Source organism: Monomorium pharaonis, chromosome 8 (genome assembly GCF_013373865.1).
Source record: "Monomorium pharaonis isolate MP-MQ-018 chromosome 8, ASM1337386v2, whole genome shotgun sequence".
NCBI classification, from domain to species: Eukaryota; Metazoa; Arthropoda; class Insecta; order Hymenoptera; family Formicidae; genus Monomorium; species Monomorium pharaonis.
The window spans coordinates 6,223,278-6,249,359 of NC_050474.1; the positions used below are offsets into that span (position 1 = coordinate 6,223,278).

Consider the following 26,082-nt stretch of genomic DNA (forward strand, 5'->3'; position numbering starts at 1 on the left):
AAAATTTTAGTTTAAATAATTAATGCAATTCAAGAGCAACAGTATACGACATAATAGTGCAAAAGAACATAAATTTACATTAAAAAATAATATTAGGCATAAAGCTTCAAACATATATATAGTATTATGTAAAATAAATATAAATAAATTAATTAATTTGATTTTGAATTGATATAGAAAAATGGAACAAAATAAAAATTTATAGGAAATTGTTCAAATTATTTTATTTTATTACATATAAAATAATTTTAATTAAAGAGTAACATATATGACTTATTAATTATTATTTAATTTATTTAAAAATTAAAAAATTTATTTAATAAAATCGTAAATAACTTTCATAATTTTTATTTGGTGAACTTTAATAATTTCAATTTCCATTGAAAAATTTAATTGTTTAATAATCATTTTAATATTATTAAAATATTTAATATAAAATAAATATAAATAAATAAGTATTATATATGTATATATTTAGAGAAAAATTATAATAAATATAAGTAACATAGTTAACATAAATAATTATAAACATTTTGTTAATATTGCTGGCAGTGGCTAAACAACTGCGCAACTGCGTTTGCTACGCTATTAGCTGTTCATGGAACTCGCTATCACTATCGCGCTATTGGCTCCACGAATAGTTCAGATAGCGTTAGCGTTTGTAGCATTAATAGTGTCTCCCCGAACGTACCCATTGTAATGGATGTTCATGGACGTATATAACATTGAACGGAGTTTTTGAACATTGCTGCTAATGCAATCTATGCAATCGATCGCGTATTGATTGGTTATAATTTCAACATATAGTTTATTTTTGCATTTAATACTTGATAAATAGACATTGTCTTTAATAACAAATATAGACCGAATCGTTCCCGCATGTACTAGGGACGAGTGCCATAAGGACAAAAAGATTGCTTAGGTTCCTTTTGATGTTTCTTACCTTATTTAATAATAAGAACGGAATGATATAATCACAATTGTGCAATTTTTATAGTGTAAACGTGGTGGTGATAATTTGTGTTTTTATTATGTAGTAAGTACTTTTATGAATATTTAAACTTATATGTAAACTTAATCTATTCTAACCTAACTTCGTTGAAACTTTTTTTTCTACTGATTGTGAATGTGATCGCATGTAAGTGCATGTAAGCGCGTCAAGCAAAATCGTATAAGTCTATGATTTCTTATTATTGAGATTTTAAACGTGAATATCCGTGCTTAAATAAAATGTTACAAATTACATAATAATTACTTAAATATTGGAATTTGCTGTGAATTTAAAAGCAAAGAATACTTTTAATAGTGAAAATTGGAGATATCATATTTATTTTATATCAACAAAAAATGTAACATAATATTTTTGATTTGTGCATAATGCATGAGAGAATTAATAATTAGAAAATATTATTTTTAACATGGAAATAAAAGTATAGAAATTCTAATTGATTTTCTTATGTATTATGCATTATGAAATAGTTTATGTGCTCTTGCCCTTATTTAATAATATCTCACCATTCAGTTTATTTGTTTGAAACTAATAATTAAATTTTACTAAATAAACATTTACATCTTATCACTAAATTTACTTATTCATATTTATATCAGTTTATTTATATTCTTAAAGTCTTACAAATCGCACACTTATGATATTGCTTTGCTAAAAGTTTATTAAGAAAAGAGATGATCAACAAATTATTTATTAATTTATTTGTTTAAATCATTTATCACTAAATTTATTCTTATCTAATACTCAATACAATCTTGAATGTGTTTTGAATTAGTTCAATAAGAATTATTTAATTGCTTTAACCCTATGTTAAACGCAATATTTTTTTATTCACGAATGGTTGCAGTGTACATCACAAATACTAATTTTTTCTATAATAAATCTTATAATCTTTTAATTAAAATCTTTATAAAACAGTAAAAAACAAATTGAGAAATATTAGGATGAATAAAAAAAAGTTTTCATTTGTACTGTGTGAAAACAGCGACGTGCATTATAACGTATTCAATAGATATTGCGCCTAACGCAGGGTTAATATTTTTAATGCTGGCAATTTATCATGTATTTGTCTTCAATGATTACAAGTATATAGACATTGAAGATACATGCAAGCAATAATGCAAAAAGAAGAGGTATGGAACCAAGAATTAAAATTCCATAAAATAAATTTTTAATACTGTCAATTTACATAATTAATACAGATCCAGTCAATGTAAATAGGATCCTCTGATTTATGCTTCATATCTAATAGCAGTAGTTAAACAAAAAGATATATGTTTATTTTTGTTATTTATGAGAAGAATAAAAAAAGCATCACATATGAATTAATAAGTATTGAATGACTATCAATATGATATTTGTAGTCGCCTTCTGGATGCTGGTACTTTACAACATGCAGTCAACAAGTATAAAGATAATAGAAATCATGAGATGGAAAACGTCTTACGGTCTTGCGTTGATATAAATGGCAAACTTGATGTTATTATGGTCCAGGAATTTCTTATGGAATATCCTGATAAGGTTGACGCATACGTTCCCCTATACAGGAGAACACTCCTGCAAATGGCCGCGCATGAAGGTCAGCATGAGCTCTGCATTTGCCTTCTGGACGCTGGAGCTTCTTTATATGCGGTCGACTGTCTTGGAACCCTGTCTTGGACACCTTTGCATTTCGCAGCCAATGGGTACGTTACAAATTGTTGTCGGATGTCGTTTGCAATGTCAGTTATTCCCTCTTTTTATTAAACAGTAATCGACCAGAGATAATGTTTTTACTGTTATCACGAGGTGCATTTATCGACGTCGTCGACAAGTATAAATGGAGTGCTCTGCATATAGCAGTTAATAAAATACATGTACGATGTGTGAGGTTACTACTGCATTATGATTGTGATGTCAATCTCCAGAACAATACAGGCAATACAGCGTTGCATATCGCGATCTCATTGAATGCACTGGACATAATTGATATATTATGCTCTTGTAAAAGGATTAATTTTATGTTGAGGAATAACCAAGGCTTTAGTATTTTACATGTCGCCGCATCTGAAGACAACCCTCGGTACGTGTAAACGATATACTCAGCTTAATGTAGTCTCAGCGACTCAATATGATTATGTTTATGTAACAATAATGTTTAATCGTGCTTAGAATTTAATTTTTTTCTAATTTTTAAATCTTTATGTAAGGGCTGATTGTTCAAACTTCTTGGTAAACTTACCTAAATATGTGTTTGTTTTAATTTATTTAAGAAAAAAAATTAAGCCAGACACATGCTTACCTGATAAATAAGTTTACAAAGAAATTGGAATAACTGGCTTTATTAAATCTATCAATTCACAGTGTAGTGGAGAAGTTGATTGAACACGCGCATCAGTTGGTAGATATAGAAAATGAGACAGATGGAAAAACAGCGTTGCATATAGCGGCATTGAAGGGATACAAGAAAGTTGCGGAAATTCTTCTCTCGCCGATCGGCGGCCGCGCCAAGGTGGACGTACGTGACAATCATCAGCAAACTCCGTTGCACAAAGCGACTTGGTGGGGACATTGGTCACTCGTTGAGCTGTTAATACGTCACAATGCAGACGTCTGTACTCTTGATGAGAACGGCAACACTGCGTTGCATTTCGCAATAGCTCGTATTCTGGATCCACGGACTATACCTACATTTGAAAGTAGACAGGATTCATTGCGTATAAATGCTGTATGTGATTTTTTGCGTGTATTTTGCGTGAATATGTGAGCAAATCTTTTATATATGTACATTAAAAAAATTTGATTGAATTAACCTGAAATATTGGTATAATAATTTGACTTCTTGTTGAAATATGAATCATAATTTTTATTAAAATAACAAGAAAAATTTGGTTACGTATTCTAGTTGAGATAACCAATACAATACTAACAAATGTATCTGTTATTTTTTTTAATAGATCTGGGAAAACCTGATTTTAGTGCAGGATGCAAAAGCTGAATTAGCATTAGCTTGTTTTTTAGTAAGCGTGGATAGAAGTTGTAAACTCCTTGAACAGGTCAGAAACAACAAGGGCAAGACGCCGCTCGATCTTTTGGAGGGCAGTTCACAGGCCAATCTGTTCATTAATATTTTACGATCTTACAAATACCAAAATAACAGCATACGATTAAAGTAAGATAGAATATAATTATTTTGAACATTCTTTAGGTTTAGTCTCGAAATGTAAATTTGATTAAAATGCCACATTAAATTGATTATATATTTTGAAAACTGATGATGCTACATTTTTGGAATCATTTAATTGATTTTAATAATTTAGTGTTTATCAACAAACGTATAGAAAATGTAATTCAATTCGTCTTGATGATTGTCAGAACGATCATTTATGCAGAGTTATTCACGCCTGCAATAATTATCATAAATTTATCACAATCGAAAAAATTGTACGTAGACGCAAAGAATATAATCAGTGAGCAAACTAATCTTAGATATAGGTTTTTTTTATTTACAAGAAATAGAAGAAGCATGATATATGAATTGATAAGTATATCCAACATTTTCAATAATGCAATATTTATAGCTGCCCTCAGACCTTTGACGATTCTGAACATCTGATCAGTGAGGACACAGATTTTATAAATCATGAAGTAAAGTTTTTAATGAACACACCTAGTGCAGATATGGATGATGTTATCATTGAATCTGTGAAGAAATTTGAGAAGGTGGACACATATGCTTCCAACGGAAAGACGATTCAGGAAAATTCGCAAGTGGCCGCGCAACAGCGCGAGCTCTGCTCTGCCGTGGATAGGGCTTTTTTATATGCGGTTGACAAGCATGGAAATACGTCTTTGCATATCGCAGCAGACGGGTATGTCGTTATAAACCGTTGTCGAATATTGTTTGTGATGTCGGTTACACAGACATTTTCTCTTTTATTATTTATTAAACAGCAATCAATCGAAGAAAATGAATATACTGTTATCGCAAGGTGCCTCTATTAATGTCGTCAACAGCTACAAACAAAGCGCTTTGCATGTAGCAGTTAATAAACAGCATGTGCAATGTGTGAAGGTACTGCTGCATTATCGTTGTGATGTCAATCTCCAGGACTCGCAGGGCAATACAGCGTTGCACATTGCAATCTCGATGGATGCGCTAGACATGATCAACGCATTGTGCTCTTGCGAAAGAATTGACTTTATGCTAAGAAACAATGAAGGTTTAAACATTTTGGATTTTGCTGCAAGCAAGAGCAACGCTCGGTACGTGCAGAAGAAAGACTCAATCAAATGTAGCGACTTAGTACGATAATGCTACGTAATAAAATTTGGTGTTTAAAATTTATCTAATTTAGCTTGTAAATCTGTCAATTTACAGTGTAATGGAGAAGCTGATTTCGCACGCGCGTCAATTAGTGGACGTAAAAAATGAATATACAGGGAAAACAGCGTTACACATAGTGGCATGGAGAGGACACAGGAATATCGCGGCCATTCTTCTCTCACAGAATGGTGGCCGTGCCAAGGTAGACGTGCGTGACTGTCATTTGCAAACTCCATTGCATAAAGCGACTTTTTTGGGACATTGGTCACTCATTGAGCTGTTAGTGCATCACAATGCGGACGTCAGTAATACTGATGAGAACGGCGATACTCCGCTGCACTTCGCAATAGCCCGTATCCTGGGTTCATGGACTAGACCTACATTTGGAAGAAGACGGAATTCACCGCGTATATATACTGTAAGTGGTTTATATTCTTGCATTTTACGTGAATATGTAAACAATATTTTGTACATTTATAATGGAAAAAACGAATTAATAATAATAACAATCTGTTTTCTTGTTGGAGAAATGTAAATTAATTTTAAATTTTCAGTAAACTATAAAGATAAATTTGATTACTCGCATTTTAATTGAAGAAGCTAGACATTTGATTGCATACATTCTGATACAGACACACTAGAAAAAAATGATTGCTTTAACTTCAAATTTGGTATATTCAAGTCTGATCATTACAAATATAAATAAATAAATAAATAATAATAATATTAACAATGACTTACATTTATTAAAAAATTTCTAATATCCGTATAACTGTATTTGAGAAAATTTAATATGACTAACTATAAAACTCTTAGTTTATTAAAGAAAAGGTACGCGATAATTTATTCGTGTTGAATGCATGTACATACAGATAGATTAAATGCAACTGACTTTTTAATTAAATTTACTTCTATTGTTTTTTTAAGTTTTGTACAATTTCTTTCTTTTTTTTTTGTAAAATTAAATTTAGGATTGTAAAATTAAATCTAGGATTATTTTGTATGCATTTATGACTTAAAAATAAAAAAGAAAAAAGTATCTTTTCTAACAAATTTTGTTATTTTTTAAATAGATCTGGGAAAATCTGACTTCTGTGGAGGATGGAAAGACTGAATTAGCATTAGCTTGTTTTTTAGTGAGCGTGGATAGAAGCTGTAAACTCCTTGAGCAGGCTAGAAACAACAGAGGCAAGACGCCGCTCGATCTTTTGGAAGGCAGTTCACAGGCGAATCTGTTCATCAATATTTTACGATCTTACAAATACCAAAATAACAGCACACGATTAGAGTAAGATGGGATTATTTTGAACATTTTGTTCAAAGTTCAGTCTTGATATGTAAATTTAATTAAACCGCTACGTTAAATTGATTGCATATTTTGAAAAAATTGGTTATGCACTTTTGAAATCATTTAATTGATTTTATCAACAAACGTATAAAAAAATGTAATTTGATTTGTCTTACAGAACTGAGAACAATCCAACGACCAGTTACACAGAACCATCCACATCTCGTATAGATAATGTATCGCAAAAAGAACTATACGAGGACGTGAAGAATGTTATCAAAGAGGAAATAATTGAAGGTATGATTTTATTGAATTTGCACGTGTTGCTCTAGCGAGACATCATGCGTAACAAATTACGGCGTCAAAAAATTAGAAATTATATAAACGTTTTGTGCTATCTTCACATATTTTCTAGATGAATTTGATTACAGATGAAATCTCTATAGTCAATCCAAATGATAAATCGAAAAATGTGTCGTCAGGAAGTAAACGAAAAAAGATCTGTGAAGAAGAGAAAGAGGACAAAAATTTAAAACGATTACGTTATTTGGAGAATAAGATTGCGAATCTCGAGGAGATAAATAAATGCGATATCTGTATGGAGCGTGATCGCAACGTTGCCTTTCTTTGTGGGCACAGAGCATGCAACTACTGCGCTGCTCCGTTAAAGACTTGTCACATGTGCCGCACGACGATTATACAGAAGATCAATTTATATTGAAAGTTCTCCGTTATACTAACGACATGCTGTAGAGATAGGTTTGCATGCAATCCTGTTTGTCGGAACCAACAATATAGTAGCAATAGTGGTAATGATTGGAACGGATGGAACTATATCAGTCTCTACGTCGTAAAAAGTTCCTCTGTAATTCCTGCTAAAGATATGAACTTTAAATGTTCGTATGTATGCGATATTTTTGTAGGATATTTTTAGGGATGAGGGTTACAGTCCTATTTGGACAACGTGCGTCAATGTAACCTAAAGAATCATGAGGCTTATTTGACACTCGTTTGAACGAAGAGCTTTGTATTTCACTTATATTATTCGTAAATCACTACCTCTTTAATCGAAGGAATTTATAAGCAGATGCACTGATTTCTCAGTAGATCAGAAAAATGCTGGAATTGCCAAGGTATCTTTAAATAAGCATCTGCGATTTTAAAAATTATCGCGTGTGAGCATTAATAATGTGACAGTTAACCCTTCATTGTCATACCTCCGTCACTTAATACAATTAGTCATGCTGAGTCCAGCTCTATGAAATTCGTTTGTAGTTCAATCAAAAAGTATTAGAGATATTAATATAAAAGATTAATAATATACTTTAAGGTTTAGAGAATGTATTTCAATTATTAACATAGTAAAATGATTATTTAGAGAACAAAAAATGTTAAAAATAAAAAATCGATAATTTGCAAAAGTTGCCCAAAGCGAACTAATTCTGCCCGGCTGCGAAATAGTTTTAATGCTAAGAGGATAAGTACTTCAATCTCTTAAGAGATGGCTTTATAAGTATGATTTTCTATTTTTTACGAAAGATATACTTATTAAAGTGAAGTGCAGAGTCCACTGGACTCTATGTGACAACGAAGGATTAAGTGCCTTTGTATATATTTTAATTATTCATAACGATATGCCGAAAAACGCGGAAGGTTCAAATACAGAAAAACTGTAAGATGAAAAAATCCTTAGAGATCGAACTGAACTCTTAAATCATGTTCTACCAAATGCTTATGTATTTCTTTTATAGTGCCATCATTTTACATTTATATATCTTTTTATATAAATGTTATTAAAAAATTGTGAAACGTTGAAACGCTATTGTTGAATGTATTTTTTTCTATCATTTTTTTCTTTTACATAGATACATACTTTTTTAGGGAAAAAATTAATAAATTAAAGTTTCTGTTTAAAAAATAATCAAGTTAAAATAAGTGATTAATCTTTTTACTGCTTACTATCAAATATAAATTTAGAAAAATAAGTAACAATAAGTTTTTAAAAATTTCTTTTTCAAATGCGTTATGCCTTTCTGACGTTCCATACAAATATTTTATTTTACTATTATATCTAAAAAATATTAAAATGTAGATTTATATACCACTTAAGTTATACCAATTTTATTTTTTATTTTAAATGCAAGAATAACTTTCATTTTTAGCGACCAGAAGTATATGCTTTCATATTCGCAATATACCGAATACCAAAATTCTACAAGTGTTTCGCTTCTGTTTGAAGTGAATAAAAATAATCTTTAAATTTCTTCGCTACAACGATGATATTTAAATTAAGGATTAACGCATTTTTCTTTACGGAATCGAAAACTATTCGAATTTTCGCTTCGGAGAGTGCAAAAGCGACCACTTGTACGTCACAAAACGGTAGAAACAATTAACGTGACGACATCACGTCAGACGAACAATTAATCTCCTCCCCCCAGGCATATCCCCTCTCCCTCGCCTCATCGCGTATCTATTATTTCCGAAAAAGCAGGAGGTTGATTGGCCCGCGCGTGCATATACGCATATTTTCCGCGTCTATTGCGCGTCGAAAATCACATCGTCGTACGGAAAGCGTATGTACCGCCGCCGCCGTCGCCGCCGCCGGTGACCACGACGCGGCGCGACGGTGGCGATCTCGAATGCACGGAAAGTCGGTTCCCGTTTTGTCCCGTTCCCGAAAGCGGGGCTGGCTGCCTGGCTCGTCCATCGCGCGCGCGAGGAACGGAGAAATGTAGCGCCGCTGCTCCGGAGCACGGCTACGACGCGTCGCAGCAGCAGCAGCAGCGAGAGCAAGAGCGGGTGGCTAGGATACGCGGGGGCAGGGAGAGGGAGGAGAAAGAGAGAGAGAGAGAGACGAGCGCGCAGCGCGAGCGCGGTCGCTGGCGGTTTTCGTCGTGCGGTGCGGTGGTGCGCTGGTGCGAGAGAGGAGCCGCGCGCAACGAGCCGGGTAACACGTAACACCGTTCGCTAGCAGCGGAGCAGCGGAGTATTCGCGCGCGCGTTGGCCAAACGGAGTCGGCGGGTCCGACGCGAGTGACCGCCCGTGGCTGCGAGTTTCCGCCGTGCGTGATTTCTGTCAGAAGTCGTGCGCCGAAACGCGAGAGGCCGTATGATGACGACGGGCCTGACACGGGCGTCGTAGATCGGCCGTCGTCGTCGTCGTCGTCGCCGTCGCCGCTGCCGCTGTCGCCGCCACCAACGACGTACGTCGTTGCGTGCGTGCGTACGTGCGTGCGTGCGTCGCCGTGGTGTCCAACCTCTCGGAGTTCGGCGGGGCCAAACCACCTTCGACGTACGACATGGCGGGCTTTCATGACAGAGACAGGGCCCTGTTTCCGATCCGAAGCATCTCCGCGATTGTGCAGATCTTCAAGAATCAGCTGGAGAACAGCGCCGAGCCGGACCTCGCGCTGCTCTCGATCCTCATCGGCGCGGTCGAGAACTCCCTTACGTGCAACCGCGTCTTCACGCCCCAGGAGAACGCCGTCTACGACGAGCCGAAGCTGCCGCCGGTCGAGTACCACATCGCCGAGGCGCTCTACACCAAGTTCCACGCGGTGATCAAGGGCGCCGTCGATCTCACCGTCTACGACACCAAGTACGCCACCCGGGAGCTCGTCAAGAAGGTCTCCGACGTGATATGGAATTCCCTCACCAGGAGCTATTACAAGGACCGGGCGCACCTGCAGAGCCTCTACAGCTACCTCACGGCGAACAAGCTCGACTGTTACGGGGTCGCCTTCGCCGTGGTGGCTGGCTGCCAGGTCCTCGGCTTCAAGGACGTGCACCTTGCCATGTCCGAGGATCATGCGTGGGTCGTGTATGGAGAGGACGGTACGGAAACCGCGGAGGTTACATGGCACGGTACGTAACGTTCTTTCTTAGACTTTTAACTTTCAGATTTTTTGAAATATACTTTACATTTTTCTCTGGAGGTTATTAATACTATACTTTAAATGATCTTGGACTTGTTCGTTTTTGACATTTGTTTCATTGTCATTAATTGTAATATAAAATATTGTACTTTGATGTGATCAATTTTGGTGGGCCTTTAAATATTGCCTTTATGCAAAAGAACATAAAATAGACTCAGGTCAGGTGAACGAGCGAAAACAAGGTTTAAAATGATTTATTCTATTCTATGGATATGTTTCAACCTAACTTACTCCTCATTTGCCTTAATATTTTGAACTATGTGACAGAACTAAAAACAAACTTGTATCTTTTATTTGACTTGCTATATCGCTTAGTTAAGATATTCTTTTACCCACTTGCAACTTGACAAATTCAAGGAATTTAATTGCGAGTTATCACCAGGTAAGGGAAACGAGGATAAACGTGGGCAGCCGGTAGAGCCCGGTGTAGCGTCTCGATCGTGGTTGTATTTAAATGGCCAGGCGATGGTATGCAGTCGTGCTTTGGAAGTGGCTACCATAGTGTCGGCCATAAATCCTAGTCTTAACGCGACCACCGACGCGGCCGAAGTGGCGTTGCTCCAGCAGGAGTTACTGTGGCTGCTTTATGACCTGGGCCATCTAGCGAAATATCCCATGGCACTTGGTAACCTGGCCGAGCTGGAGGAGGCTGCGCCTACACCTGGGAGACCACCGCCTATAGATCTCTTTCAGGTTTGTGATCTTGTCAAAACGTTAAATATCTGTTTATCTCTGCAATTACTCTGAATGTAATATTTTTGTAGGAGGCCGTGAGATCAGCGAGGAAATACTATGGAAACGCACATGTCTATCCTTACACTTATCAAGGTGGATATCTGTACCGGCACGGACTACACGTCAACGCGTTCGCGTCGTGGGCCGATGCCGCGGATGTTTTGCGAAAGTAAGTATTTGATAACACATGATTTTTTTCGAATTTTTTTACATCCACGCTCTCTCAACGAGCAATTCGCTGAAACTGCGTGTACCTTTGGACAGTGAATATGTTAAACGCTTCTCATTGATATGCGATTTGTTAATGATGATTATTAATAGAATTCTATGTGCGACAGATACGATTATTCGCGGGACGACGGGGAGATATACAAGGAACTGCTGGAGATTGCCAATGAACTGATACCGCACGCGGTACGCGTCGACGAGCGTCTGTTGCGGCAACCGCGCTGCTTCGCGTACCTGCTGCGATTCTACGATGGTATTTGCCAATGGGAGGAAGGCGCCAACACTCCCGTGCTGCACATAGGTTGGGCCCGCCCACTCGTGAACACGATTTCCAAGTTCGATGCCAGTATACGCGCTCAAGTCGTCATCGAGTGCTACGAGACGGAGGTCAAGCAGAAGGAGGAGAGCGCGGCGCAAAAGAGGGAAACGAGTCCCGAGGAGACTTTGAACAACAACAATAATAATTATTGCAAAACGAAAGAGAGAGGAAACGCAGCGCGAGATCTGATCAAGAGCCTAGAGTCCAAAGTGCCCGCCAATTCGGCGTCGACCCATCCTAGTATTCAAGCCCTAACGGCGGCTTGCAGCGAGAAGATACTTAACAGAGATTACCTACTGCAGGGCGGCGGCGAGCCATTTGTTGCACCGCCAGACGACACTCTACCGCCGGCGGCGCCCTCCACCTCCAAGGAGAACAACGTGGTCGAGCCCAAGGTGGAGACCACCGATTCGGAAAACGAGAAGCCGCGGATAACGCTGTACAGTCAGAAGATGAAGGGTCTCAAGGATCTTTTGCTCGCGGAGAAGCTCAACACCCACGCGATCTCGCTACAGCTTACCGCTCAGAGTCAGGTACAAATCGGGAAGAAGTCGCGCGGCGGCGACGATGTAGGAGTCAGTCAGCGTCCCAAGAGGACGCGCCGGGAATAGTATAAGATCTTCGACCGACGTTTCGGTATAGTGAAGTATTGAAAGTGCCACCACCACACACATACACACACACACACACACTTGTCAAAAGAGATTAAACTCTCCGCTCCGCGTGCTCGCGTCGCGAGCGGAACGGTCAGACTATCCGTTGCGCGGCCTACGCGCAAAACAGTCATTAAGGTATACCGACCTCTTCGCTCTCGGTATCTGGCATCCCGCCGGATCCGGCACCTGGGGTGCGCGGGAGGATTCTCCCTCCGGTTGGACTCCTCCGGAATCTCGACTCGAGAGGCGTCGTGATGAATTTCGTGCCGTTTTTGATTTTTGAATGAAGCCCTCCACGGTGCTTTTCTCGTTTTGCAACGACGCCGCGGGTCTTTGCGAGACAACGTTTACGTTACCGTCGGGGATATATCGCCGTTAGTATATATATATAAATATATATTGAGTATAAAGTAGATATGGAGAAAGAAAAAAATTGTAGAAAAGTACAAAAAAGTTTTCCCCAACTCTCTTTAAATTAAATGGACGGAATCGCGCGAGTCGGCTCCCCCATTGTCTCGCTGATCGTCGAACTCATGATTCGAGTGTGTAAATAGTATGTCTCTCTTGATTCTTCCACAGTGCGTACAGAGCTGTGACTTGCGATATAAAAATGCGGAGAAGGGGAGGGGGGAGTGGAAAAAGAATCGAAAATATTGTACCTAATCTGTCTCCACGGGTAGACCGATCTTTTTGTGGAGCACAGTTATTTATTCTACGAATTATACAATTTGTCGACGATATATCGCCGGGGCGAAGAAGATGCGTCGCTCTTTTGCGGTCGTCACTCTTTGTCATACGTATATATAATCTCTTGTTGCACTCTTATTTATTGATTCACGTTTTTTCTATTTGAGCTATTGCACTATTGATAATTGCGCGATTGACAAGTTGCCGTTAATGTTTTTTACACTTGGTAGTTGAACCTTCTGTTAGAATTACGCTTCTACGATCTAGTAAGGGAAACACATTCCACTCCGCATGTGGTGCAAATTAATTAAGTTCTTACCTTAAGGTATTTTAAGCATAAAACTCTCGCTTATTTTTATAACTATTTATTTTCGGGATAATTGTAAGTATCTAACATTTGTAAGACTCCTCTATTTTACTGTTTGTCGATGAGAGGCGGAGAATGAGCATTAGACAGTTCGTCATCCTGATCTTTGAATCTGAACCATTCGCGAGTATGCGAGACGACGTTTATTTCGAAAGAGAATAAGAAGGCGCGCTTTAGCATAGCGAATTTTATTAGCGAATTGCGTGTCGTTTGATTATCAGTCGTGTGCACAATCTCTTTTCCGTTTTAATAACATAGGTTATTGACGTGTTTATTATTTATTGTCTGGTAATGGACTTGAGAATTGGCGCTTACATTCGCCCGCTCTAGAAATTTGTATTCATTTATCTCTCGTCCTTTTTTAATCTGTCGTGAATGAAGGAAAAATAAAACAGAATGGCGATTCTTACGATCGCTCTTACGGTCGCACTCGCGATTATGTGACTATGATCGTGTTTAGTTAATCGTTGACTCACGCGCAGAACCAGAGTAGACATTCCGGCTGTTAATCATCTTCAATCCGAAATGCAGTTCTACGTTTCACCCTATCCAAATTTTTAATTAATACTCTTTCTCTCTCTTTCTCTCTCTCCTCACTTTCGTGCAGGCGACTGAAGTACTCTACGGTCGCCCTGTGTCCGTAGTACGTAAAAAAAAACTCGCTGTATTCGCATTGCCGGACGCACGCCGGGATTCTTTGACGATGTTTTAAAGAGCGAATTGTTGTAGAGTATGTTGTTGACAGGAATGAAAATATAATGTCCGAGCTGATCGACGATAACTTAATAATGAAGGGCGCTATCTTACTGTGATGCTGAATATATATACTATATTATATTATATTATATATATAAAACAAAGTATATATATATATATATTATATATATAAATATAAATATAATTATACGATTTAATAACCGTAGTTGATAATGAGCGACGCAATGCGATCTCGCGAACGCCGTGTCGCGACTAATTAAACGATCGTAGTATTAATCTTTAATCAAGGAATATGGAATACCGATATCGCAATGACAGTCCGTCACTTATGACGCGCGCGTATCAAATTCACGCAAGATTCTTCTGCGGAAAAAACGATGTTGTACATCGATTATCGTTATGAATTTTCGTTACTGCCTCTTTTTCTTTTCTGATTATAAACTTGATATTTTGCTGTTAGCGTTATCTTCTCTCGATGTGTACCATTGTGCGTCACTCTTGGCGCTCACCGGAGCCGAGTCTCACCTAATAATCTGGGGTTCGCCTAATTTTGAGCAATTTTTCTTCAAAATTTCTTTAAAAAAGGAAAAAGGATTTAAAACAAAATTCTCCTGTTACTTCAAAAAAGTTTTATTTTAAGATATTAAAATATTTTAGTTCTGTTCTCGATTTTTAAATGTTTAAAAATGTACTTGAAACTATTTTAGTTTTAAACGGTGTTTAAATTTAAAACATTAAAATCTTTAAAAGTGAAATCTTTAATAACTTTAATTGTAATGTTTTAAATCTAAACGCCGTTTTTAAACTTGAAACATTTATAGGTGTTAAAAACGGAAGCAGAAGTAAAACATTTTAAAATTAAGATATAATATTAAACATACGTTTTTTTTAGTATTACTACGAATTAAAAAATCATTGTTAACAATCGCCTATTTAAGGATATTTGCGACAGTTTCTCTCTCGAGAGTTCTTAAAGCAATCACTTTTTGATCGCAACACATATATAGCTCTATGTACATATGTACCTTTTGTAATATATTCTACAATACTCATGTATAAGATATATATATAATCGCTGCTCCGGATTAGCCGCAACCGATGATGTTGGTGTGACCGACGCTCCAGAATAATGGAGAGCAAAACTTGCGCGCATTACGACTCTCCATAAATGAGCGCTTTTCATCCAGAGGTAATGAAAAGTACCTCTGAGCTCTCACGATCGAAATTCGGTACATTCGCGATACAACTTTCTCTTTTTTCTCGCACACACCTACACATATACATATACATACAAACACACTCTTACATACATATATACTTACCCCCTATTCAGTATTCTTTCCTCGTCCACAATAACGGAGTGTTTAAAGACTACAGGGATTATAATGTGCATAATGGTAGGGATAATAGGTGAAGATATGGTGCATCAGAACAGTATTTTTGTATTTAACGGAGGACGCGCCCTCCGGTCGATGTATTATCGGTGATGTTTGCGAGCGTAGGGAAGCAGAATGTAACGATTGCCGGGACGACGGCCACGATGTTGATTGGCGAATTTATCGTGAAGTGTTATATACTTTTTCCGTAGACCTTCTCCCGAGAATAAAATGCGTGTGTACGATCATCTCGATCTGTGCGAACCAGGCAAATCTTGCGTGCGGGTGAGACGAATGGCGAACTTATGAGAAGCTAAACGTAAAAATGACGAAATTTTTGACGAGATTCATCTCTGTCTTTTTTTTGCCACGGAGTCACATCCTCTCGCCTTCGTTCGCAAACGAGTTGCTCGGAATTATGACACTTGCGCGCAGGGTGTCTCGTCCTCAACCCGAGTTTTGACGGGTTTCTCGACGAGTTTGAAACGAGTCTTTTTTTAATTAGCGAAATTAATGGCACGGTGCGTCTTGTGAGGAATGAACTTTTAGATTTATTTGCAATTGATCGAACAATCCAAATCTCATAAGAATTTAATCCTTACAATCCTGTCGCTTCTCATGAAATTGCTGTGAAGAAAATACGTTTCAAACTCGTCCGAGATAATGTCGCATCGTTGAAGCTCGATTTGGGATGAAGGTGGGGCACCTTGTAGAATGTGAAAAAAAAAAAACTGTACATGATAGATGGTAGATTTAATCACCGTCTTTTTTATCTATGCCCAACTTCTTACTTCCAACTCCGTATTTTACCGTTGGTAGAAAATAGTACTCGCCATAAATCTCTCTCACTTTCTTCTGTCTTTTTTTTTTAAGTACAACTACTCGAAGTTGCCTCGCTTTTTATCATGAAGAAGATTGGGATGGAACGATCGATCTGTCTGTGGGATCATTTTACACGTTACAGCATGTTGATTAGGTTTATATCAGTTATTTTTATAGCAAGAAAAATATTTTAAATACGATCACGTTTTTTAATTATTACGAATAGTTGAACAAATAAAATTTTATCAATGCGAACTTATCAGTTGCGAATATACAAAATTGTATATTAAAAAAAAGAATGCTATGTGAAGCATGTATATTTATTTTTTTTAATTTTCTTGGTAAACGTTCGGTGCATAATTCCTTGATTTTCCGAACGATTTTATCTACCACGATCTGAATTGTACCTCGAAATTCTGTCTCGCTGCTGTTGATCGAATCCATCCGATATATTTATTTATCTTTGTGTGCCATAATGCCTGCTTGCTGAACATGCATGATTCATGCTGTACACTGCGACACGTGCTAGCCACGCCGTTAGTTTCCATATAAATGCTTAACAAAATCGATCAATTTCTCCGCCATGCGCAACCCCTTCCGCTTACTTTTATTGTTTCCCTGGCGCGCGTACTCACATCGTGCGAAACGAAATCTTAAATGCGAGTACAGTTTAACTTACACGATTAGTGAGAGCCCCATTGTTCGCGTTTTGCTTTCACTTAACTCTTCGAGCTTGTACGACATGACGAAGCTTCTGAGACGATACAAATACTCGAGGGACGTTCCGGATCCCTGCGAATGTCTTCGGTACGTCTCTCGAAGGTTTGCATCGTCGTTCCTACATGGGTTCAGAGTCGCGGCGAGAGAACAATTACAATACAAGTTGTCAAAGACACTCGCGTTCTCGTCGGGAGAGACGGCACCGCGTCTTGCTGCACTTCTTGTCGTGCTTTATTAATTTCCATGACAGACGGACGATGCGATATCTCGCCGGTTACAGAGCTCTTGCAACGAATGCCCTATTACGAATATCTGAACTCCCGTGCGGACGCGACGGGGGTTGTAAAGGTTTCCATTAAAATAGTTGTTCGACGCTACTACTCCGCGCGACTCTTTCTCGAGCGTTACACGCTAATTACCCTTCATGCGCGTCTGTAAAACGCGCTTTGAGGTTTATTCGCATGAACGATAACTCATCCGGAACTTCGTAATGGAGATGTACTTCCACGTGAGGGCGTGTTAATTTTAGAGATAGGGAAAAAGAATACTACTAGAGTATAACACTAAGTCCGAGTGTGTTTAAACATCTCTACGAGTAATTACACTTGCTAAGCATAAACTTCTCATGTACTTAAGCGAACAGAAAAAAAAAACCCGAAGAGGAGCCTCGGTGACGTAAGCGTTATTACACGCAGAGCTGCGTGAAATATTACTTCACGGTGTTTCGATTGTAGGCAGTCAAATATCTTCTCGCATAATCTCACTTTCCTCTCGCAGAAAGCGCAGTAATCGTCGAGAGGCGCCAGTATACATAGATCTAGAAATTAGAAACGAGCTAATTATTGATACACATACACACAAATACACACATTTAATGAATAAATAATAGACAGTGAGGACGCATGTGACACTCGCAAGAATGGAGTAATATTTTGCTTGTCTCTGATCACATCGATAACGAATATGATCGCGTCGAGATCGGCGGTCCGGGTTCACTCGCCGGGCGTCGTGAACACGAAGAGAGAGAGAGAGAAGAACGAAGGAAGGAGGAAACACTGCGCTATTTCTTCCGCAAATGCGATTAAAGTAAGCGTATCGCGACACCGTACGATACGAGCAACAGCCAGTAAGGCGAGCCGCCGGAATCGTGATAACGCGCGGCAGTAAAAAGCCGTAGCTGCTTATTTTATCTCTTAAGGACACACAAAACGCATAATCCGATCCTTCGTAGGTCGGCCGGATTCTGGCTCTAAATAGGTCCGGCATATCGAGTATTAAGGACTGTCGCTGCTGCCGGTATCGCGACACAGCCGGCGAGCGAGCGTTTTTTTCGCGTGGTCTCGAACACACAGCAGGAGGGAGTGTAATCGCAGCTAAACTTGTTAAACTGACAGAACAGTGAGACAGACAGATCTTAAGGCATCATGAAAATGTCTTGTTTTTTTCTGTGGATTACAATAAACTATTTTATTCTAACCGGTGGTAACAGTTCAATCGACCCCCCCCCCCCTTCAATTCTATCCATTATCCTTATACATATATATAACGTTGATTATGTATTTGTAAAATGCTTTTAGAACACTTGTATTATGTTACAGAAAGGATATATTCTACGCACACTTAGTTTCAATAGAATGAGGATATTAAAGTACACATTTCTCTTTATTGATTGACTTACAATTTTCAGGGTAACGTCACTTTCATACATTACGTCAAAATTATGCTCTTTATCACTTATTACAAAAGAGAAATTCTTAACGCGTCGTTCTTGTGCCGGTGTTCACTTTGTCACATACGACGTTTTCATTATAACACTCTGTATAGAAGATTAATATAAAAGGCATAATAAATTACAGAGTTAAAGCGGTCCTTAACTCGCTAGTAATATTTGGTCATTTGGTCGCTTTTTTGTTAAATCAAAACATTAATATTGTTTAACGCAAGTTGCCCCCTGTACAAATGGACAGTCGCGTATTAATTATCTCGTCGGGTGATCTAGATAGATAATTTTTTGTTGTCAACGCATGAATCCTCAAGTAGAGGAAACAATACGATGGTAACTTAAACTTTACAATATAATATTCTATATAATACAAAAGTAACGAAGAGAATTGTGGATAATATATTATTTTCACACACGTGTTTATGCATACTCACAATCATCTGTAATTGCCTCCGATCGATCTATTCTACATTTATACGTATAGGCGAAAAGGTCGCATTAATACTGTACTTACAAAAGATTGTGCTCAGATTCGAGCAACAGAGGAGCAAAGAAAACGCGATTGAAGTAAATGCTATTAATCAAAAATAAAAATAACAAATTTAGTTTGAAGACCATTGATGATATGTTTTCATCTTTGTAAAATAAGTAACTTCTAGGATAGTGAAAAACTAATCAGATAGCTTATTGACTATCGCATTCGCGATCGTATAAAACAATCACTGGGCAACGGAACATTCTTTAAATTTGTTATTATATTATTGATTATTGATGGTCCATCGTTTGAAAGAACCACTCCGTGAAGCGCCGAAGTTGTTGCGCGGCCGCGTGATTCTCATCCTTCAGACGCCGGTTTTCATCCTCCAAGGAAAGCCGGAGACTCTCGGACTCCTGTAAACGTCGATTTTCGTCACGCAATCGGCGCACTTCGTCCTCCAACGAGATTCGTATACGCGTCTCCCTCGCCATTCTCAACTCGAGAGAAGATAGATGAGACTGCAAGTCCGAAACGGGATTCCTGCGAAAAATACAATGTTCTCATTAACTGTTCGACAATAAGTGCTCAATGCGCGCGCGCGCGCGTGTGTGTATGCTTACGTGTTTGCGTTGCATCCGTCGATGATCCTGTCGTCAGACCATTCTTGAGGATGCTGCTTTGTCGATCTGTTGGAATCCGCATGCTGATTCTTCCAACAGTCTACGTTCACGTCGTTGTGAGTCTTCACGTCTTTGATCGGTGTTAGATTATTGTGCGATTTTATGATCGGGTGAAGTGGTTTCGTGACGCGCGGCGATAATCTAAAGAAAAATCATCGCGTTATGAAACGAGTCACTTACTTCATTTTTATCTTATTATTTTTGACACAATTACATATAATATATTATTAGTAAAATTTAATTTATTAAAATTAAGCATTAAGTTTCATGATTTTTCATACCTTTCTTCTTTCGACAACTTATTCTCGCTTGGAGCCGGACTCGAGGCAGTACTGGCGTTCGAGATCACTGTGGCCGGTCTGGCCATCGTCAGGATCACTTCCGATCCGTTGTTCCCGTTTTCCTGTCCATTCGTGGGCAACACGCTCAGAGTGGACGTGCTATTGCCGCATAGATTCTCCCTAGACCTGCACCTGTTCTGAATCTCCAACATATTGTTGTTTATCTTGTTTGAATTTTGATTTGGGCTCATCACGCTATTCATAAGATTATTGTTGAGGATTTGATTATCGTCGGCAATATAGTCGGGATTGATCAATCTCATGAGGTCCTCCTGCAGCGTGCTGGATGTCAGATTCGCGGAATTTCGGTGCGAGTTCCTCATACCTGGCTTAGGTCGTGGACTTTGGTTCCTAGAGCTGCCGCTGGACGGGGTACGATTGCCGCCGCGATGCTTGTTGGCGCGTCGCAACCTCGGTGACACGCTGCCCGAGCCATTTGACAACTCGTCTTCGCTGGGCATCGTGGTCATCTCCTGGCAATTGACATCCGATATCCTCATTTCTGGCGGTAGACTCACCGGAAAGTCCTTTGACTGTCGATATTCGACACTTACTTTGTGCGGTACTGGTCGCTCTGACATGCTGGTCTTCAGACAGGTGACCTTTTCGCCTACTTTAAAGTCGTGCGGCATCTCGTACTTTATGGACTCTCGACCGTGCTCACCGTTGTTGTCGTTATTGTGTTTTCTCTCATTACCACCATGCTGACACTCCATCTCGTACTTGGCTAATTCCATGTCATATTTGCTATTTCTCCTCTCGTAAATATCCTCTGAATACTCGTAACCGTGCCTCTTGTCGTGGGCTCGTACGTCGTGCTCGTACTTGGCCGGCCGTTCGACCACCTTCTCTTCCTGTACCTCATACTTCGAGTTTCTGTCCGGTTTTGCGGGCGTTTCGTAGTCGTACTTGCCGCCGGATTGCTCGTACTCGTTGTACCTGCCAAGATTGTTGTTGCTGCCTGACTTTGGTAGACTGTAAACGGCATTGTGTCCCAACGGCAGAGAATTTGACGCACTGAGCTTCTGGTGGCTATGATGCTGTACATCGTTCTTGTGAAGCTCCCTCTGAGATGCGTACAGATTTTCCTGCTTGATTTCGTATCGCTCCTTCTGTAGTTTCACATAATTCGTTGTTACGTGATCCTGACCACGATGTTGTGTATTGTCCAACTGGCGCTGGTAATTCTCGTGTCGCGCGTTCTCTTGAATTACTTTCGACGACACATAATTGTTCTCCTTTGTGTAATGCTCATGACTGTGTTCGCGATGCTTCGAGCTATCCACGAGTTGTTTGGCACTAGCATAATGGGTCTTATCCTTCTTCTGGGCGGACTTGTTAGGTGTCACGGCTTGGTAGTTCTGTCGCACTGGTAACGGAGGCGGCGTGCCGTCTGGCCGATGACCGCCGTCTTGATCCTGCGGTTCAAGAAGCTCGTACCTGGAATCAGAAAAGTGCTCTGTTTCCTCCAATTTGTTTATCATAACCGTAAAATGATCTTTTACATTAATTAGGTCCGATAAAGACGTGATATATTACAAAACGCAATCTTACAACACGTTCAACGATCGACAGTTTATAAAGACGTTTTGTTAACAAAACGATGAGTCGTGTAAGGATTAATGCGATTTCACTGTTAATCACTCACCAACGATCATCGGCACTACTGTGTCCGCTACTGCTGCTAGTCATTGTACCCTCCAACGGAAACCGTGGATCGTTGAACGATCTAGAGCTCGATCCAGTACCGTACCCGGAGCTGTTGCTCGATCGCGGCGGGCTGAATGATCGGTCGTATCGTCGTTGATGCGACATCGCCGTTTGCTGACTCGGCGTGTTATCCGCGCTGGTTAAATTTTCGTAATCCCCTTCGTAATTATTCGACAGGTAATGACAGTTTTGCAGTGTGCATCCTCTGTCGTATAAAAAAAGTATATTTAATATTTAATTAGTTGATCTAAAGCTCGTTTTCAATTTAGTTAACACTTTAATTGGATAATTAAAAGGCATAATTAAAACTTGAACTTAAAAAGCAAAAAACATGAAGAAGAAATTAACGTAAAATTGATTAAGTTTTATTTTGTATTCGAGATTTCTTTGTGACATAAAAAAAATTAAAAGCTCGGAAACCGGGATAAATAATTTAGAAAACTGTACCTTCGCGGATTTCCATCATTAGTCGGCGGTATTACGGTGACGGTGACTTGAGCACTAGTCTTCAAGAGATCGACCATCTGGTCGTGACTCAAAGTCGATACGGCCACCTTGCAAATTTCGACCAGCCTGGAGGCCTGTCTCAAGCCGGCTTGCCACGACAGCCCCATACTCTCGACCTGCGTCACGACGCCATCGGGCTGAACGTGGAAGCCCAATTGTCCGAGACTGTTCCTTTTCAGCGACAACTCGGAGGCCGGTGCACCCTGAGTTACGGCACGTAGTCGAGCCACAATTTCCATTAATTCGTCCCGCTCGCCGTAATCACCGCGTACGTGTATGGTAATGCATTCGCCTTGATGATGATACAATCTTAAACTAAAACGCAAAGCAAAAACAAAAATGTTAGGCCGCAATTAATCGTTTGATTTCCGATCATCTGCGGGCATTTTTTACGACAAACTGGTCGTGAATAATGCGATAAGTAGTGGTTGCGCGATCTAGCAAACGACTTAAGAAAAAATCATTACGATTAAAAGACTTAATTCTCTTAATTAATGTTAAGAAGTTGAATCCCATTAATGTTAAGAAGTTGAAGATTAGTAGACGTGTGTAGTAAATTAATGTAATATGTATTACAAATAAGATATTCACCTGTTTGTTTGGGCGTGCCATCCAAGCACGCTCACGCACGGAGTGACAAATACTATCTGCCTGGAATGTTCTTCGATCAACACGATGGTGTCTATGCTTATGCCTAAATAACAATCGGTATTTTGATTGCTGTCTTCGAGTATGACTTGCCAGCAAATCGCGCCGCGCTGTGATGCATCGCAGGAAAGTCTCGGTCGCACTGCTGTCTTCTTTTTGCTACTGAAGGAGAGCATCGCTGTTTCACAAAAAAGAAAAAAGAATATTATTATAATTTCATTCTGATTCATTAAACAAACTAATTTAAAATCTAATTAATGAAAGCAAAATACCGTTGTATAATTAAAAACATAGAATTTGCTAAAAGTTTAACGTACAGAACTTTTGGCCCGTGTCGACAACTGTGGTGCTAGCATAATTCGTAGCTAGGTCTTTCAGATATTCTTGTCTCGTCCTCGTGGCCATTGTAGCGAACTTTTCGGATCTGATGAAAAAATACATGTTCAGTTTCATCAATTTCATCGACATAGAAAATTGGAAAAAAAAGAATCAACTTACCTGTGAGCCGCATTTTCGGCGTTTATGACCTTGGCCAGAATAAAGTCTGCGAAAGCCTTTCCCTTTGTGAACGCAGCACCCTGCGGAATGGGCGGCCCAAAGATGGGTACTTCTTTGCTCCTGGACACTGCTATGCTGTATTGTGTGTTTTCGGTACAAGGATTTATGGCTCGCACGATGATGAACACGTGTTGAAACTGGGAGCGTATTCTTCGCGGACTGAATGGTAACGCACCAGGTTCCTGGAGGAACGATTATTGATAATAAATTGATAAGACCTTGTATTTTAAGTTATATAAAACAAGTGAGCGAAATTACTTGTTTGAAATATCTAGCTGAACTTGAAGAACTAATATTATATCAGAGATAAATTGTTACGCGAATTCTAACGTAAGTATACACAGAAAACGTTATTCTAATTAAGGAAAACGATTACTCAGTTCTATTTTTTTAAGTGAGTTATCTTTGAAAAGAATATTTTCTTGATAATAGTTCTAAAATATATCAAATCATATATCAAACAAATCATAAATTAATCACAAGTGTTATTTATTCAAAACATACTAGTAATTTAATACTTTTTGTTATTTAGACTAATATAATTTAAAAACCTGTATTTTAATTTAATAGATATAAATAATAACTTGCAAAACTAATTTAAATTATCCAACTCTGATTTTAAGACAATTATCAAGAAAGCATTCTAGGTTGAAGAAAACAGTTATTTGCAAAAAGGACAAAAAAGTGAATTAAGTTAATCGCTATTTTTAGCAGTAGCATCGATATCTTTCTGCGTGCACGCAACAGGTATCGAGATCTCGATTTGAACCACGTATTATTCAACCGCATGAATCACGTGGACGCGTTCGCGATATCTCACGTTACACGGTTTTTTTTTATAAAGACGAGCTGCATAATAAATCTAGCGTGTCGCGCAAGCGAGCGAGCGCCCTGTGCGTCATACCCGCGTTCCGCCGCGCAGTCATTACGCAATTGCGTAATCGCGATAGCCTCAATTTACGACCCGGGCCCGTGATGCCGTACCTGAAAAACTATCGTGACTATGTCATTTCCGATGTGCCTCTTCCTCAGCAGCTGCTGCCGGTTGTTAGGCGTGAAGGGTAGCATGGTGGACACGTGAAAGGTGACTTCCGTGCCGCGATGCGTCGCCGCTACCGCGTGCGTACCCGTCGAGTCGGTTCTGGTGTCCAGTCCGGCCTTGTAACCCTCGAATCCTCGCAGTCTTATTCTTTGGCCTGTCACGGGGGAAAAAAAAAAACATGCAATTATCTCAATTGCCGCGGCGGAGAATCGTCGCGGTCGCCTTTACGGCGCATCCTGCGCGTTTGCGGCGTCGCGTCGGGCGATGTCAATCCCATTTTCTTTTTGCGGTTAATCGGATGTAATTATAGCTCTTCAAAGGCAAATGTAGAAAAAGATACAACGAAGGAGCCAGAGACACGTTAACGTAAATATATTATAACATATGTATTTGCATATCGAATAAACTAAGTTTAGGAAAAAAAAGGGGGGGAAGAAAAAAGAGAACAACTCGTCGAGTCGCTTCCTGCTTTTGAGATTACGTAGGAGAGCTGGTAATCGCGTCCACGAAACAATTAACGCCGACAGATAACGATCGGCCGAGCGTCCGCGGAAGCGCGGCGCGCGAAACGCAACGCGACGCGTAAAGGGAAAAGGAAAAAAAAAATAGGACGCGCGTTTCTCTTTTAGAAAGCGACAGTAATCGTTAATGGGGATAACTAAGGCGATATCGTGAGGCGCGCTACGACGATTCCGCGCGGGTTAGTTCGCGTATAATGTAACGACCGCGAAATTACGCGCGCGTATTCGCGGATGATTAGCGTTACGAAGCGCGCAGCACAGGAGAAATCATTCCGGGGCATTGAATCGGCTAACCGCCGATAAAGCGAGTCAAACTATCCGCGAAGCGGCCCCGGTGGTGCGCGCGTGGTAAGACCCGCGTGTAAATTGCTTCTCCGTGGCCGCTTTATTCACGGCGTTTACGGGAGAACAATTTCATCGATTTCGACGAGAGCGTTCCCTGGCGCGTCGCGTTAATCCGCCTCCCGTTAATGTACGCGCGAAAATTTCTGCAAAGAGACCTTTTCTGACGGATAATAATGAAGGAATTAAAAGAAACTTAAAATTAAATAAGGATAAAGATAAACAAATGTTCTTGGAGGTAAGGTAAACGTCCCAGTAACCGGATACGCAGAGTCACGTTTCTATGAACGTTTGCAAGGGTTCACGATATAAAATGATTTTAATTAATTAAAATATGAAACATAAAATGTTATTATTAATATAC

At 39.3% G+C, this 26,082-nt stretch overlaps 3 protein-coding genes across 5 annotated transcripts in view; 2 read left to right on the forward strand and 1 right to left on the reverse strand.

Annotated features, from left to right (window-relative positions):
• The first annotated feature begins 679 nt into the window (after window positions 1-679).
• LOC105841125 (E3 ubiquitin-protein ligase MIB2) lies at window positions 680-8,425 on the forward strand. The gene is made up of 12 exons (XM_012688252.3): window positions 680-922; window positions 998-1,036; window positions 2,374-2,694; window positions 2,760-3,071; window positions 3,353-3,716; window positions 3,946-4,160; window positions 4,570-4,860; window positions 4,943-5,254; window positions 5,370-5,733; window positions 6,389-6,603; window positions 6,782-6,900; window positions 7,035-8,425. Exons 2-12 carry the CDS (start codon window positions 1,032-1,034, stop codon window positions 7,322-7,324), a joined length of 2,808 nt encoding a protein of 935 aa, XP_012543706.1. The 5' UTR covers window positions 680-922; window positions 998-1,031; the 3' UTR covers window positions 7,325-8,425.
• Window positions 8,426-8,499: 74 nt separating this feature from the next.
• Window positions 8,500-14,191, forward strand: LOC105841123 (menin). The gene is made up of 4 exons (XM_012688249.3): window positions 8,500-10,470; window positions 10,924-11,234; window positions 11,306-11,445; window positions 11,615-14,191. The coding sequence occupies exons 1-4, from the start codon at window positions 9,906-9,908 to the stop codon at window positions 12,432-12,434; spliced, it is 1,836 nt and encodes a 611-aa protein (XP_012543703.1). The 5' UTR covers window positions 8,500-9,905; the 3' UTR covers window positions 12,435-14,191.
• Window positions 14,192-18,606: 4,415 nt separating this feature from the next.
• LOC105841124 (signal-induced proliferation-associated 1-like protein 2) overlaps window positions 18,607-26,082 on the reverse strand; it is a 70,090-nt gene continuing 62,614 nt past the window's right edge. For 2 of the 3 annotated variants that reach the window (XM_028189995.2, XM_012688250.3), the window contains exons 6-14: window positions 24,798-25,009; window positions 23,754-23,995; window positions 23,573-23,679; window positions 23,199-23,433; window positions 22,548-22,922; window positions 22,039-22,305; window positions 20,331-21,830; window positions 19,990-20,190; window positions 18,607-19,909 (exon numbers count right to left, since the gene is read on the reverse strand). In XM_028189995.2, coding sequence (XP_028045796.1) covers window positions 19,657-19,909; window positions 19,990-20,190; window positions 20,331-21,830; window positions 22,039-22,305; window positions 22,548-22,922; window positions 23,199-23,433; window positions 23,573-23,679; window positions 23,754-23,995; window positions 24,798-25,009 — 3,392 coding nt within the window. In that variant the 3' untranslated portion in view covers window positions 18,607-19,656. The remainder of the gene's footprint in view (window positions 19,910-19,989; window positions 20,191-20,330; window positions 21,831-22,038; window positions 22,306-22,547; window positions 22,923-23,198; window positions 23,434-23,572; window positions 23,680-23,753; window positions 23,996-24,797; window positions 25,010-26,082) is intronic. The other variant, XM_012688251.3, reaches the window with a different exon arrangement.

Coding starts and splice junctions, on each gene's coding strand:
- LOC105841123 (XM_012688249.3), top strand. CDS start 9,906: ATGGCGGGCTTTCATGACAGAGACAGGGCCCTGTTTCCGATCCGAAGC. Junction 10,471..10,923: donor CGCGGAGGTTACATGGCACG/GTACGTAACGTT, acceptor AGTTATCACCAG/GTAAGGGAAACGAGGATAAA. Junction 11,446..11,614: donor GCCGCGGATGTTTTGCGAAA/GTAAGTATTTGA, acceptor TATGTGCGACAG/ATACGATTATTCGCGGGACG.
- LOC105841125 (XM_012688252.3), top strand. Junction 2,695..2,759: donor TTGCATTTCGCAGCCAATGG/GTACGTTACAAA, acceptor TTTATTAAACAG/TAATCGACCAGAGATAATGT. Junction 3,072..3,352: donor GCATCTGAAGACAACCCTCG/GTACGTGTAAAC, acceptor ATCAATTCACAG/TGTAGTGGAGAAGTTGATTG.